The sequence below is a fragment of the Capra hircus genome, chromosome 22 (assembly GCF_001704415.2).
Source record: "Capra hircus breed San Clemente chromosome 22, ASM170441v1, whole genome shotgun sequence".
Classification (NCBI taxonomy): domain Eukaryota; kingdom Metazoa; phylum Chordata; class Mammalia; order Artiodactyla; family Bovidae; genus Capra; species Capra hircus.
Genome location: NC_030829.1, coordinates 51909429 through 51926047, shown reverse-complemented (window position 1 = coordinate 51926047; position 16619 = coordinate 51909429). Strand labels below are relative to the sequence as shown.

The 16619-nt window shown below is 42.1% G+C and overlaps 1 protein-coding gene across 9 annotated transcripts in view; it reads right to left on the bottom strand.

The window, feature by feature from the left end:
- Positions 1–16619, bottom strand: part of MAP4 (microtubule associated protein 4) — a 100418-nt gene that overhangs the window by 30013 nt on the left and 53786 nt on the right. For 6 of the 9 annotated variants that reach the window (XM_018066778.1, XM_018066775.1, XM_018066774.1 and 3 more), the window contains 5 exons: positions 16195–16308; positions 13620–13754; positions 11979–13043; positions 11134–11253; positions 5847–9179 (listed from right to left, as the gene is read on the bottom strand). In XM_018066778.1, the coding sequence (XP_017922267.1) occupies positions 5847–9179; positions 11134–11253; positions 11979–13043; positions 13620–13754; positions 16195–16308 (4767 nt within the window). The remainder of the gene's footprint in view (positions 1–5846; positions 9180–11133; positions 11254–11978; positions 13044–13619; positions 13755–16194; positions 16309–16619) is intronic. The other 3 variants (XM_018066780.1, XM_018066783.1, XM_018066781.1) reach the window with 1 other exon arrangement.

The window sequence follows — 16619 nt, the reverse complement described above, 5'->3', positions numbered from 1 at the left end:
ACTCAACAATCCTTGAGGTGTAAAGGATGTGTCTTCTCAGTCTACCCTTAGAATGTGAGAGTAATGATACATTACAATGTTTGTTCAACAAATGAACTAAATACTAAAAAATCCAAATCACATTGCTGCTGCTGCTGCTGCTAAGTCGCTTCAGTCGTGTCTGACTCTGTGCAACCCCATAGACAGCAGCCCGCCAGGCTCCCCCATCCCTGGGATTCTCCCTGTCCACTATCTGCAGAGCAATAGACAATGTTTATCTGATGATCAGATCTTTGTCTAAACTTAAACAAATAACCATCATTGCTAAACAGCTTAAAAACCAGCAATTTTAGTCTGCTCATGGCTGAATGACCTACTTAATGTCACAGGTTAAAATAAGAATGGAAGCCCCCTCTACTGTCCACTGCATATTTTAAAGAAGTAAAAATACCTACAACACCAAAAGTCAGAAGCAAGTTACTTTTGGTTTTCATTTGCTGTATGACTCCTCCAATGCTACTGTCAGTCAGAGGGTAAAGAAAAGTGAGGGGTGAGAGAGTGTGAGGGGGAGAAACTCCTTTGAAAGTAGAACAACCAATATTTGCTGGACTCATTTCCCACAACATCTGGATGTTCAAAGAAGATGAACAGTAGCACAGAACTGTTCAAGGGTTAAAACAGTTTAACTGAGCATGCAGGAAGTTTCAACAAATGATAACTGATTTAACTTATGGAACATACAGAATTTCCCAATAACTTTCATTAATACGTAGCTAGTAAAAAGATGGGAAATAGATGGGGAAACAGTGGAAACAGTGTTTATTTTAGATAGCATATTAAAAAGCAGAGACATTACTTTGCCAACAAAGGTCTGTCTAGTCAAGGCTATGGTTTTTCCAGTGGTCATGTATGGATGTAAGAGTTGGACTGTGAAGAAAGCTGAGTGCTGAAGAATTGATGCTTTTGAACTGTGGTGTTGGAGAAGACTCTTGAGAGTCCCTTGGACTGCAAGGAGACCCAGCCAGTCCATTCTGAAGGAGATCAGTCCTGGGTGTTCATTGGAAGGACTGATGCTGAAGCTGAAACTCCAATACTTTGGCCACCTCATGTGAAGAGTTGACTCAATGGAAAAGACCCTGATGCTGGGAGGGATTGGGGGCAGGAGGAGAAGGGGACGACAGAGGATGAGATGGCTGGATGGCATCACTGACTCGATGGACATGAGTTTGAGTGAACTCCGGGAGTTGGTGATGGACAGGGAGGCCTGGTGTGCTGTGATTCACGGGGTTGCAAAGAGTCAGACACGACTGAGCTGCTGAACTGAACTGAACTGAGTAAAAAGAAAACAAGCCAGAAAATGAGAGGGAAAGTGGGAAGAAGGCAATTAGGAAACTTCACAAATGGCACTACATTTAAGATATTCTCAAATAGGCACATCTCCAGTTGTAAGACTGTAGCGAGCTCTAAGATTACAAATGATTTTTTCATCTGCTGAGCATATTTTGTTTATGTACAAGGGCCTTGAAACTGTTAGGAAATGGTGTTTATAAATTACTTCAAGTTTCACACAAGAGAATTTCCTACCGTAAACTGATATTCCCAACTGTTCTAAGACAGTAGATGGGCACAAGCAAACTGAAGAAAAAGGACTGCAGCCAGATAAGAGGGGGAAAACGCTCTCACTGCGGCAAAGGGAAGGGCCTATCTACGGAGACCTGTGATGACTGTCTTATGCCCAGCTCTCCCTGGCTTCCTTCTGGGGGAGCACCTACTGTAGAGCCATCGGATATACCAGAATCCAGGAAGGATCTCCCCTTCAAAACAGCTCCCCTCTACACAAAACACACAGTCCTCAAAGAAGTCCTTTTCTGACAAGCTGGGCTCAGATTTTCTAAAGTATCTCAATGTTCCCTGCTTAGAACAACATGCATAATATGCAAAGGAACCTTCTGCTGAAGTTTCCCTAAACTTAAGGCATGAAAAAACAAGAGAGGAATCATTAAGCTGGAAGAGACTTTAGCAGTATATTTACTTTCTCTACTTCCAAAGAAGATAAGCCTAGCAAAAGGTAACTCATTTATAATTCAAAAACTGTCATTAGGCATCATATATATAAAGTCAAGCTCTACACTGGGTACTAGGGAGAACACATGAATAAATCAAACATAGTCTCTGCCTAGAGACTAAAATGCTGGACAGACCTAGATTCTAATCCTAAATTAGATTCTGATTCAGTTTATGTCCTCATGACGTGTCTCCATTTTCCAACTAGAAAAGTGCTTAGTAATACAACTTAGGTATTAGAATTTAAAAAAAAAAATTACTAATCATCAACCTTCACCTTTTTTTCTTTTTAAGAACCTAAAGCCTCTAGAAGGTTCCTCTGAGGCAAGAATGAGAAAAGCATGGGCCTGAGAGTCAGAAAGACTTGGGTTCAAATTCTATTCTGCCACATTACTATCTGTGTGACCTTACCATGGTCATGACCTCCACAGTCATAACATGGGAAGCCTCCACCTTCTCATGTGTAAAATGGGGAGAATCATTCAAAGTACCGTAGGGTGAGTGCATGTGTTTGTTTACGTGACCATCTACCTACCTACCCACAGACAACTAGGCACTTAGTACTCACTTAATAGGTGGTAACTGCTATTAATTTTATGGATACCTCTAATAACACATTGTTCAAACCCTGAAAACCATGGGTAACACTATCTGACCACAGGAGATGATTCAAAGTGAGGAACAAAAGTAAAATTTACTAAACCCAGGTCTGTTACCAGTTATATATGAAACATCAGAGCCCACATGAACCAACGGCGGTTGGGCATAAGGGGTCACCCTGCCCCGTTCCCCATGACAAACCCAGACACTCTCCATATTCCAACGCAGTCCCCCGCCTCAGAGCACAGCCTTGCTCAACGCTCTCTGCACTGGAACATTCACCTGCTTTCTGAATACCTTCAAATAAGACTTACTAGAAATATACAAGATATGCACAAAGGAAATATCAAAATACCAGCAAGGGATGAAAACACATAAACTTAAAACGTGTGATATTATTGAACGTGGCATGTATTATGTTGTTGGACAGAAAATCTCAGTATATACAACAACTCTCCCTAGGGTAATCTATACATTTACTGTGATTTCAAGAACAAGATTGACTGACTCCCCACTGCAAAACTATGAACTATCAAGTTTATATGAAATAATAAGCAAAAATAGTAAGGAAAACTGTGAAAAATAGGGTGAGATGTGGGGCTAGACCTATTAGATATTAAAATATACTATTAAGCCACACTGTGTTACTTAGAGCACGACAAAGGTGGCATTTCAGAGGGAGATACAATACCCCAACACAGAAGGAAAATCAACTAATTGTGTCTCACATCTCATAAATAAAAAACAAACACACAGAGAGAAATAAGCAAATACTACACTGATCAGAAAGATTAAAAATGTGAAAAATTTAAATTTTTTATAAACTCAGAGTAGATACAGCTTTCATAAACTGGGTAACAAAGCAAGTCATTTGAGAAGCAAAACACAAAATAAACTTGTACCAAGAATGAATTTTTTAACCTATTAGGTTGGCACACCTAACAAAAAAGAAAAACCACACTATTAGAGAAAGCAGAGAGGAGCAAGTACTGGGCTAGATCGGGGTGGAGAACAGCTCCGGTGCATCTTGGCCCGAGGAGGAACTTCGGCAACACCGATCAAAATGACAAATACATATTCTTCAAGCCAGAGGTGTAAATTCAAAGCCCCTTTTTATTACATAGATGTACTTTTAAAAGTATATACGTAAGTATGACATTCTGTATGTACAAGATTAGTTTATTTACCTGGTTTCTAACAGGAAAAAAAAAGGAAAACACCTATATATTTATCAATAAAGAAGTAATAAAATACATTAGGGTTATTTCCATACAACGAAATACTATACAGCTATTTAAAAAGGGGGCTTCCCAGGTGGTGACAGTGGTAAAGAATCCACCTGCCAATGCAGGAGGTGTGGGTTCTATACCTGGGTTGGGAAGATTCCCTGGAGTTGGAAATGCCAGCCCACTCTGGTATTCTTGCTTGGAGATCCCATGGACAGAGGAGTCTGGCTACAGTCCATGGGATCACAAAGAGTGGGACATGACTTGGCCCACATGCACACATTTAAAAAAAGACTGAGGCCCCTTGCTTTGCTGATTTATAAAGAGCGCTAAAATAATTAGGTTTACAAAGCAAGGTACATGTCATTATGCACGGTATATCTCACTTTTATAAGATCAGGAAATACATGTCATTGATTCTTTATGCATAAATTGTCTGGAAGGCTGTGTAAGACACTGCAAACATTGGTTGCCCCTGCAAAGAGAAGCCTGCATGGGGCTTAAAAGAGAGAAGCAGACTTACATTCTACTGCATATCCTTTTATACCATGTGAATGTATTAGCCTATTAGAAAATTAATTTTTGAGAATTTTAATTTTACCTACCAAAGTTTTAAGTAGCAAAAAAAAAAGGATAGATTGTCCTTAGGGAGAAGGTGTGATAAAATCTAGAGAAGATTTTTTGTCTAAGATACATCATTTCCTCCTGGGCCACTCTGCAAAGCTACTCCTAACACATGTCTCTGAGGGTGGCTAGCCAAGGGAGGGGCCCAAAAGTCTTGTTGCACCCGCCTTGTTTCCTCAACAATCAGAACAAATCCTCTACATTTTCCAGCAATACTGAGCTAAAACAGACGCCTAAGTTTCAGAAAACTTAACATGTTATCTTTTAATTACCGCTGAAACAAAAGAAAGGGTCTAGAAGCTACAACTAATGAATCAGATAGAGGGCTGGGAATCTCAATGAAAGCTGGAAGCACTTTACATACATTCTCATTTCTGGCCTTGCCAATAGGGTAGCTAATAGAAAGAAGATACAAAAACAGAAAAGATCAGAATGTCTTAGGCAAATAACAATGTTTAAGCATTCTCTACTGTACACAGAACACACATTCCTTACTGGGTACAAATTCATGCAAAGCACAAGCTCTACCCAAAATAACAAGTCCACACCATGCAGAACACCATCCCATGATGAAGCCCCTCCAAAAATCTAACTGGCTACCCCAAGGCCAACCAGCGTGTTTTCATTTCTGGAGTTAGTAGCTACCTCATGCAAGCTGGAAACAGTGATTAAGAAACAGCATTGTTGGTAGGTTGTGAACAACCTCAAAGGCCATGATGAGATGTATACTTTTCAGGGAAAAAAAACAAAAACAGATACAGTCCATCATTGAGAGATCATTTCCCAGTATGAGAAACACAAATATATAAAGTCTGTGCCTACCAATCTGGTTGGAGGCTACCATAAAGGGCCTTCCATTTCCATTTACTCCAAAAGCAATTTGGATATTGAATCCCACCAGCATAAGCTACATACGTATACTGGAAAAAAAAAAAAATCCCCAACACAGCTGGACTCGAAATGGTTTCTTTCCTCCTGTGAATCCTAATGGTTAAAATTTGGCTGTATGCATAGGAGGCACATTATTTTGGTCGTTTAATTGAGAATATTGTGGATGGTGACAGGCTTCCTGCTAAACAATTCATCGTTTGAATTCAACTTCCCCTGAAAGTCAAGGTTCAGTGCTGGGTAAAAAGGCATGCAACCAGGTCACCAGCCTCCCAAGCTGGACACAAGGCATGCATGCCTTGGCTGCAGAAAACACATCATTAGCAGTTACAGGTCTTCATGCCAACAAATCAATGGTTAACAAGGATGATTAGAGTCTGAATGAGACCAAAGCACAAGCTCTTTGCCTTTTTGATGCTGACCAAAAGCCACAAGCACACACATTTCCCCACGGCAGGTGCATACCACTGGACTTGAGCTGCTTGGATCGCTCTCGCTCCTGGATGGTAGATTTTGGTAAAAGTGGAGTCAGTCCTCGGGACTTGGTAGGTCTCATGTAGCCTTTCATGGGTTCGGCCGCTCTGCTTTTATCTTCCTTCTTCCCTTCTCCCAGTGCCTTTGATTCAGATTTTTCTGTCATTTTCTTAGGTGCCTCCAAGATCTTGCCTTTGGATTCTGGGAGTTGAGGAGCTTCAGAAGCAGTTAGTACTAACTCATCTATCATTGTTGAAGAAGTCACTTCAATTTTGCCATCTAAGACATCTGATTGGAGTTCTGGTGGTGCCAAGGAAACATATGCCATTTCTCTGATGTCAGAATCCAGACTGATTTCCTCCAATTTATCCTTTTTATCCTTTTCACTTTCTGGAAGCGAGAGAGTCATATCTACCTCCTTATTCAAATTATCTGGGCCCTTGGAATCTCTACCTTCAGTACTTTGGTCCTCACAGAAACTGGGCTTTTGTGCTTTGTCTCCCAGTAGGTGAGGAATTGAAACTGGAGCAGAACCTTGCTCAGACTCTTTGTTTACTGGACATGTTGGGAAATTACTCCTATCTGCACATGGTTCTAGGCGTCTGACCTCACCTGCCAGGCTGGGTTCGTTTATCAGCACTCCAGAAAGAAGGTGTCCCCCTGCCGGCTCTGTGGGTTTCTCTACTGAGTGCTCTGATGCACCACTGGGCATGGACTCAGAGTCTCCTATCACATGCTCTCCATCTCTGCCTGCTTCATCTTTCACGGCACCAGCAAGCTCACTTTTATGCTGCAGGCAGTTAGAATGATTGCTAACTGTTTCTATGGCTCTTGTCAGAGTTGAAGCAACTCCTCCTGTGCTCATAGAGGGCATAATAGCTGAGGGACCCTTGGATCTTTGTTCCTTTGAGACTCCATCTTTGCTGTAACTATCTACCTCTAATAATTTGGGAATCTGGGCTGGAGCTGTCTCTTGCTTACTTTCTGTCAAGGTGCCTGGAAATGAATCACTTTCCTTTACTACTTGAGAAGCAGAAGTGGGTGGTTTTTCACAGGCTGCTGATTCCTGAGCCTCTAGGGGGACTGACTTATTCATCAACCCTGGTGGAGTTCTGGGGCAGGTAAATGTAATATTGCTATTTTCGTCCACATAGCCCATTCCTTCAATTCTGTGGTCCCCTATGGTTTCCATGGGAACATGTATTTTTGTTGCATCTATCTTATTCTCCGGAGTGTGCTTCTCAGGGAAACTATTTTTAGTCTTTGTGCTTTTTCCATCATTACTCCTTTTATTTGGTTCGTCAGCCACTGCAGTGTGCCCTTTGGCCACATCTGTCTTATTCTCCTCATCCAGGACCGAAGGAACAAATCCTGCCCCCTGGATTTGGTCTTGGCAACTCACGTCTGTCATCTTGGAAGCCAGTTCAGTAACAGGAGAATCCTTGCCTGTGTTTGTTTTATTTCCACCAAGAGCCTCAAGTTCAAAAGAATTAACCTCAACATTTCTACCCTTCTGGTCAACTACTTCCACTGTGGGTGTATCTGATATACATGAGAACAAAGGGACAGTAGGTTCTAATTCCTTGTTTTGATGGGGAGTACTACCAGTAACCCCATCCTTCCTTACAAAAGGTGGGTTAAGGATTTCTTCCTTCCTCTCCATTCTAGCAGGCTGTGTGGAATAATTATTTTTATACTTTTTGGTTTTGCCTTCACTGACTCTTTTTTTAGGCTTTTCAAAAATCCAAGGAGCTGCCTCATGACCCATCCAAGGACACTTTTCCTCCTTGCTCTGGTTGCTGACCCCCATGTCTGTGGCTACAGCGCCTCTTTCTGCTCTAGCACTGGAAACCTGACTCATGCCTGACCCATTTCCCAAAGGAATCAATGCCTGCAAAGTGCCTGCCCCCCTAGGGTCCATCATCTCCTTAGGCTCCCCCATCACTATTGCTTCAGGGAGCTCAGCCACAGTCCCTGGCTGCTTTGAAGAATCCAGCCTCACCTCCTCGCTTTTATCGCCAGTAGCCATCCTCCCACTTGGCACAAAGACAGCTCTGCTGTCCTGGCTATCTGCAAGGAACGGTGGCTCAGACTTTGCTCTCACCTTCCCAGAACCTGCTCTCACCTTCCCAGAACCTGTCCTTCCCTTCCTGCTTTTGCCTTCACCTGCCATTCTCTTCAACGGTTCATTCCCTAGTCCAGGGGCCTGAGCTAAAACCGTGTCCTGCAGCTGCTCAGAAGCAGAGATGCTGTTCTCATGTCTTTGCCTGGGAACACTTTCCTTTTTTAGTTCTTTAACCTCTTCAGCTCCTTCAGAAAACTCTTTCTGTTTGTCATTCTGCAGTTCAGTCATTTTACTTTCATCATTCCCTTCTTTTAGACTGTTTCCTAATGGATGACCTGCTGTCAAAGTGGATATGGAAGCAGGCAGTTCTTTGGCTGCATTGGGTTCTGAAACTCCACCCACAGCCTCTTGGTTCATGATGGGAGAGCAACCCTCTTTGGGTCGGACCTCCAAAGGAATTTCTACTTTGTGTGAAGAAACTTCTGTCAGGGGTCCTTTCAGATTGAGGGAGCTGACTGTCTGGCTGTCATCCGCAGGAGTCTGGCGGTGGGGTGCAGCCTGCAGTTTGCACTCATCTTGCAGCAGTTTCTTGTCCTGGCCCTGTGGTGCTGCCTTGTTACCTTTCACCTGTGCCTCAACTCTCTGTTTGGGCTGAGAATTTACCAGAGTTTTCGGGGCTTCTTCCAAAGGATGTGAAAGAATACTTAGACTGTCTGAGACAACGCCCTCAACCACCAGTTTGGCTTCTCTGGAATCGGTTTCACATCCCCCTTTCAAGTCTTCTCTGGACACTAGTCCATGTTCTGTGCCCCCACTGGTGGGCTGGCTGGGGGGCACAACTGACTTTTGTGACTCAGTGGCAAAGGAAGAACCTTTAGGCTCGTCTCCATTGTCATCATCCCAAGGTCCCCCAGCCCGGGGTTGAGAATACCTCTTCTGCTTTGGTTTCTTCTTTTTTTTCTTCATCATCATTGGTGAGCTTTCTATATCCCAGGCCTCCCTGCCAAGATCCCTCTGGGGTTCAAGGAAGTCACCATGAATAGTTTTCCTCTGGTTCCCAGGCTCACCATAGGAAGACGAACCAGAAACCCAACCCAGCTCAGACAAAGGGCAGGGGCCCAGCCCAGGATCAAGAGTCTTCCGTGGAGAAGAGCCTCCCAGTAGCTCGGGAGGGACCCTGGCAGGCCTGGGCCGGGTGGGCCGGGCGGACCTGCGGTCACCGGGTCTGCACGCTGGTTTGGCTTGTGTGGGAGGGGTACCTGCAATACATGAAGCTGGCTAAAATTCCAAACAGAAAATCCCTCGTTATTGTTTCTTTTTTAAAAAATCCATTTACTGACATTTAAACAGTGACATTTTCACCAACCCACAAACTGATTCATTTAGGAAAACAGTTTTTTCCAAAACATTTCTCATTCTTAACTGGGATTAACAAATATTTAGCAAAGACCCAAGATCATCTCATCTCAGGTGAAGACTTTTTTTTCCCCCAAAACAGATTTACAAAATACTCGAAACTTGAGAAAAGAAATTCAAACAGAGATCTTCTGAACTGTATAATATGCACCCAAATACCTATAAATCTCAACTGATGCTTATTTGTAATTATTGTTAACAGGTAGATAATTCCCAAGATAATAACAATGGTAAGCTCCTCTTTTGGTCCCACTGATTAACTGAATGAAATACATATGATTTTACAATTCTAATAGTCTGTCACCAAAATTACACTACTTTTCAATATTTTACCAATTACTTGGGAAACAGACCAGAAAAACAGAACTACACTACTTTAAGAAAAAAAAAAGAAAGAGAAAAAAGAAGAAAAAGGAAAGTTACTGAATTAGTATTTTGGCCAGAGAAACGGCCACACTATTTCAGAACCAGAGCCTCCTACTTTGAAAAGACCAGTGTGTTAAATTTCAATGTTCTGTTGCTAAAGGTACTTCCCCAAAGACAGAGATCTATACATAATGAAAATAGAGTGATGAATTAGAACAATTAGGGTGAGCATCCTTGGAAAAGTTTCAGGAAGTCAGCTAGTACCACCTCTGGCCTATTAGTTAATGAATGCAGTATGGATCCAAGATCCTGGAAACAGGCTCAGTGAGAGCAGCCTAGGACAGCTCCTGCCAAGTCTGATGCAATGAATGACTTCAAAGAACATGAAAATACTTAAACCGTGACTTTTGTTCTTGTCTTTATCCCGCCAATGTCCTCTGAATCCTATCATTTACTTAATACACCTCAGGCCAATTATTGTTTTTCTTGAAAATTGCTAGGCTTTAGCAGCTCACAGCATTTATAACATTTAACCTGGCTATTAATCCACAGCTATTTGGTGCTATCTCTTATACTATTTAATTCAATTGCTATATAAACCTTTGATTTCAGAGTTCATGCCTGGGAACTTATGTCTTAGCATGACGTGTACACAAGGACTAGAGAAATCTTTAATGGTATGCTAAATCACTAAAACAACATTTTAAAAGTCATATATTTATTTACTTGGTGCTAGACAGTGTTCAAAGCAGTAGAGATTCCAAGTGAACTAAGTCTTGGTTCCTGCCCCCAAGTGCATGTTCTAACCACAGTCACAGAACAGCAGACAAAGAATCACCAAGTTGATAAAGTTGATAATCACGTGTACATGCTTCTGGCTTAGCATCAAAACCGCATGAAGCTCACTGAATAATTCAACTTTCAGGTTAGCAAGTATTTTAGGCTCCTTTAATGTATTTAAGAATTTGTTAAATTCTGGAAACTTATTAAAATGCATCTTATGACTAAAGGCCTAAGGAGGAGCCGACGATCCTGCATTTCTAATAAGCTCCTAGGTAATGGCTGAAGCTGTTGGGCCATGGAGCGAACTGTAAGTAGCAAGGAGTGACAGAACATATGACCAGTTCATTCATCTTGGAACTGAGTTAACTGGATATAAGGAAACTAAATAACCTGCCTAAGGCGACATAGGATATAACAGTAAATGGCTGTCTTGGATGAGGTGTCTTGGGTTGATGCACCGATAACTTTAAAATATCTAACAAGATGACTCTCTGCCTAATCAACACAAAATCTCGTTAAGAAAGAGAGCTGGCTTCGTAAGTGGTCCTGATGACTACCACCTTATAACCAGGAAAAATGTCTTCTAACACCTTCCCATCTTTCCCAGTTTAAGTGATTTCAAAGAGGCCACTTTGTTTCCTGACTTACCTGAAGTCTCTGAAGGAAGCTCAGAAGTTTGACTAGATGGTTTCTTTTGCTCTAGTTCTTCTAACACAGAATCCTCATCTGTTGGCAAGCTGTGCTTTTGGCCCATGGCCACGACTGCTTCTGAAGGTAAAAATCAAAACCACAAAGATTTCAGAAAAGCACTGATTCAGCTACCTCTCCACCTTGCAGAAACTGGAAATGGGGACAGTTTTTGAGGAATGAGGGATGCTCCTATGAGGGCAGAGAGAACTGGAGTGGTAGTTTGAAGGGGGAGGGCAAGGGGGATTGGGATGGTTGGTTTCTTTTTGTTGTTTATTAACATAAGGGAAAAATAGCAACTGTTTTTATGTTTGTGGGAAAGATCCAATATAAAGCAGGGTGGGTGGGGGGAGTGGCGGAAATTGGTGAGAGGCAGGAAGAGAGAGAATGGCCAGGGCAATGTGCATAAGGAGACAAGGTGGGATTTAGTTTAAGACAAAGATGCTGGCCCTGATGAGTAGGAGCAAGGACCATTTGCTGATGGCAACAAGAGGGAAAGCAGAGTCTAAGATAAAGAAACAGGTAGTAAGATACATGAGCAAGTGGAATTCTGTGAAAGTTCTCTTTAATTTCTTCAATCTTCAATTATCTATAAAGAAAACAGGAAGATGAGTGAGAAAAAGGATGGCGAAGGGGCTGGCAGTCAGTGGAGGGTGATGTGAGAAAAAACTGTCTAGGGGAGCAGGAATGTGTGTAGGCTTGCAAAGTACAGTGGGCGGTCTTCATCCTACCTAGCATGACGCTTGTCCCTTACCCGTCTGGAGGCTACACGGACAGAAATGTTGCAAGTAAATGTAAGCCCATACCTGGTGAAGTCATGAGAGGAGGTACAGCTGACTGTCCCTCATCCTGGAGAGATTTTAACTGGGAATCCTCACTTGTTGCTTCCTGGGTCCGTGCAGTTTCCATGTCCTTAACAGGAACTGGTACCACCTCTGCTTCTGAGAATTTGGCCAGAGCTGCATTGTTGGCCAGGTTCACGTCCGTTTCAGGGGGCTGAGCAACATCCTTTGCCAGGGTTACCTCTGTTTCTGGGGGCAGAGCCACATTCCTGCCCAGGGCCATCTCTGTTTCTGGAAGTGAAACCGTATCCTTGCCCAGGGTCACCTCTATTTCTTGACGTGGAGCCACGTCCTCAGCCAGGGTCTTCTCTATTCCTGGGGGTGGAGCCATGTCTCTGACTGGCACGATGACTTCTGTTTCTGGAGGTGCAGCCATGTCCTTGTCTAGAACGGCCTCTGTTTCTGGGGGCAGTCCCATTTCCCTGATCAGGGCCACCTCTGTTTCTGAGGACAGGGCTCTCTCTTTGGCTGAGCGTATTTCTGTGGATGACACTATGTTCTCATCCAGGGGCACGTCTATCTCTGAGAGTGATGCTGCACCCTTCACTGGGGCCATCTCTTGGTCTGTAGGTGGGACTGTGCCCTCAGCTGAGGCCAAATCCATGGTAACAGGTGGTGTGCTCTCTGTTTCTTTGAACAGCAGTATGTCCTGGGCTGTGGATACCTCTGTTTCTGTGGACAGTGCCAGGTGCTTGTCCAAAGACACATCTGTTTCTGTGGGCAATACGACATCCTTAACTGCGGTTTCCTCTGTTTGTATGGGTAGTACCACATCCTTGACTAAGGCCATATCTGATTTGATGGATGATTCCACGTCCTTGACCAGTGCCTCATCTGGTTTGGTAGGTGATTCCACGTCTTTAGCCAATGCCACCTCTGTCTCTGTGGCTGGCACCACATCTTTAGCTGGGACCATCTCAGCTTCTCGAGATGGCACCATGTCAGCAGCCTGCAGATTCACCATCATCTCCAACGATTCTGCTGGTGCTCTCTCTTCTCCTGATGCCATTTCTACTTTCTCAGCTGGCTCTAAGGGAAGTAAGTTGGACACTTAGTTGGACACTTAGGATCCATCATTGCCTGCTCATAGCTCTTCACTCAAAACTTACTTTTTTAGGGCATAAGAGATCTGGCTTTTGTGACCTTAATGTCCTAAACATAACTAAAAAGCTGTCCAGTTAATGCATTTGTTGCTACTCTTCAACAGTTTCAATATTTAGAAGAATAAAATATTGGCAGAACATATAGTGGAGGAGGAAAGGCAAAGGAGAGAAAAAAAACACAGGTCAAAAAACCCCCAAAAACCAAAAAACACACACCAACACAGGTACACAATTAGTGGCAGGAAGGGAACCTGTGGACATCAAGAGTTCTAAATCTGTACTGATTTACACGGACTGTCTTTGCCCTCTAACCCTAACTGTATTTCAACTACAACTTAATTCCTCCAGCTGTGAAGTCAGTACTTTAAAAACATTTAAAAGTTTAGAAACATTTGTGACAGTTGTGAAAATTTTATCCATACTGCAAGCGAAAGGCTAAAACCTATATGATGATTACTGATACTGCAACTATTAAGTGCAAAGAGGGAGTCTAATAATGTACCTGCTGTTGGCTGCAGAGGCTGTGGAACGGCCTCAGGGGAAATGAAGGATTCCAAGTGTGCAGGGTTTGGGGCTTCCGCAGACCACCCCTGAGGAACAACAGCTGCAGGAGCAAATGTGTCGCAGGGTAACATACCTAACAGTAAAACAGAAATCCATTTTTGAAACTCAGTCAACATTGAGGAAAAAACACATTTGATATTGAAATCAGTTTATATACTGCCATAAAGACATAGGTCAAAAGGAACAATGAGAAACAAAGCGGGAAAGTTTAAAAATAAAAATCGCTGGCATCTGTCAGGTTTGGCTAATTGTTAGGCTGTCTCACCACTAGTCAACATTGACTGGCCACCTACAGTGTTTTGCAAAGATTCAAAAATTACAATTTTGTGAAAATGATTTGTAAATTATTAAGAACTAGACAGATTTAAAGTATTATTTTTATGCTGTCCTCTGCGAGACATAACACCACATGGGATTTACTATCACCAGGTCCTTGCCATCAGGATTACAATTTAGCTAGAGAGGCAAAAGACACATATATCAAATAAGGAAAATGGTGTTGTATGGACTCAGTGTTATTAGACAAACAACCATGAAGAAGACCAGAACAGTCACAGAAGGTTTCAGAGGAGAAACAAGAGTAAGAAGAGAGAAGAGAGAAGTCAATTTCAGGAATGGAGATACCAGTGAGCAAAGAAACGGATGAAGATGCCAAAAGCACATGAATCTTTCTGGGACTCTGAGATTAGTCTGATTTAAATACGTCTTGTAAACGAGAGAGGTAAAACAAGATTAGAACACACAAAAGAAGAAGGATCTGGAAAACCAGATAAATCAAGAGCAAAAAGACCCCAAAGGACAGGGGCATGCTATCTTAAGGTATTAATCATGAAAATGAGATAAGAATAAAGAACAAGGAGTCAGAGTGATCAGGTATATTCAGAAATAATTTTAAAAGGGAGCAGGATTCTGACAGGTGACAACTGAGATACTCTAGGTATGAAGTGATAGGGGCATTCATTGGGGTAAAGCAGAGAGAAAATAAAGGAAGAAAAGAAAGATGCTGTAAAGAGAGAAGTCAATGCAACTAACTGACTCCCTAGCTAGTGAGCTGAAAAAAAAAAACAAAAAACAAAAAAAACACCAGGAGTCAAAGCCAAAATCAACTCAGGAGATTAGATGACAGCATCAAAGTCAATTTATTCAACATCCTTCTTCCAAGAGATCATCAGGCCACAGGAAAGCACAAGTGAAACATATTACTACTAGTCAGGATCTTTACAAAAGCAAAACTATAAACATAATTTGAAGTGGGACTTACTGATGATGGGTACTGAAGGAAATCAAAACATGTCACCCTCAGATATGCCACTCTGACATAAAAATTTTCAGCTGAAGGCAATCAAGCAAACAGCAAACCCAGAAAAAGCTACCGCCTTTCTGACTAAAGGCAGGATATAAATTTTCCTTTCACTGGCAAGAGATGCTTCTCAGGCCAGAGAGGGCACCAGAGGAATCTGCCAACAAACCTGACTCCATTAAGTTTCCTCCCACATGCTTACCCTCCCACACTATGGCTCTTGGAAGTGTAAAATTGCTTCATTTTTCCTGTCATTTCTCTATAAGTTTATTATTCTTTTTTGAGGATGTTACACAAACTGAATTTCTAAGCTACCACTTTGAGTTGCTTTCTTCCCGTGTGATGGATGTTGCATGCCTCTCTGTCCATGGGGATTCTCCAGGCAAAAATACTGGAGTGGGCTGCCGTGCCCTCCTCCAGGGGATCCTCCCAACCCAGGGATTGAACTCAGCTCTCTCGCATTGCAGGTGGATTCTTTACCATCTGAGACACCAGGGAAGCCCAAATTATTTGCTTTTTTTTTTTTTTGATAAATCTTTTTATTAAACTCAACTGAACACCAAAGATGAGCAGAAGTCAAGTTTTGCCTACCCTACAGGACCCTGGCCACATTCATGTTCAGCTATATAAAACCAGGAATGAGGATACTCCTAACTGACAACTAAGATCTGTTTAACCCTTTATTACGTACCAGACACTATGTGGTATACTTTCACATAATTTTATTTAATCATCACCACATCTTTAAGGTAAGAACTAATGGTGGCTCCATTTTATAAAGAAATCAAACTTTAGGGAGGACATAACTTGCTTAATAAGGCCACGAGTTAATAAAATGTGGAGACAGAAGCTGGCCCTAGGATACAGGATTCAAGATTCTCCCACAACAGGAGGTGAGCAGCCCCTGAGCAGTCCAACTGTGAATTCTCTATGACTAAAACTCTGTCCATGGAATTTTCCTGGCAAGAATACTGGAGTGGTTTGCCATTTCTTTCTCCAGTGGATCTTCCTGACCCAGAGATCGGACCTGGATCTCCCACACTGCAGGCAGATTCTTTACCGAACCATCAGGGAAGCCCAATTTAGAAACAGCCTTGTGTCAGACAGAGTCCCTAAACATGACTTTCCCTAGTGGTTCACTTCAACTGTGATGAATGAAAGGCCACATTAATTGCTTGGAGTAAAGAAATAAATCCAGTTAGAGAAATCATACCATAACTGTCTTTCAGGGGATCATTTTGCTCTACAAATGCTGAAGTATCGGTTGTTCCACTGGGGGGAAAGAGCAAATCTTCTAGGCCATCATCATGGTGCATCTTAAAGGGATCTGGAATAAAGAAGGAATTTAAAACTCATTTCCAGAACACAACTAGAAAGATTAGCATTTATTATTGAATGAACATTCAATATTATTGAATATTGTGTGTTGTCCACAGTGTGTTAAATAAGGTAATATGTGACTGAACATGCCAGGGAATCAAATATTCACTAATTCATTTTCACAGTTAAAAATACAAAATCTCATATTCTCTAGTATTTGATTATCTAAATCAGTCAGGCAACAAATACACAAAACTGAAAGTACAATTCATGCTTGAGTCTATACTAGGAGGTGAGAGTACAAATATAACTAAACTT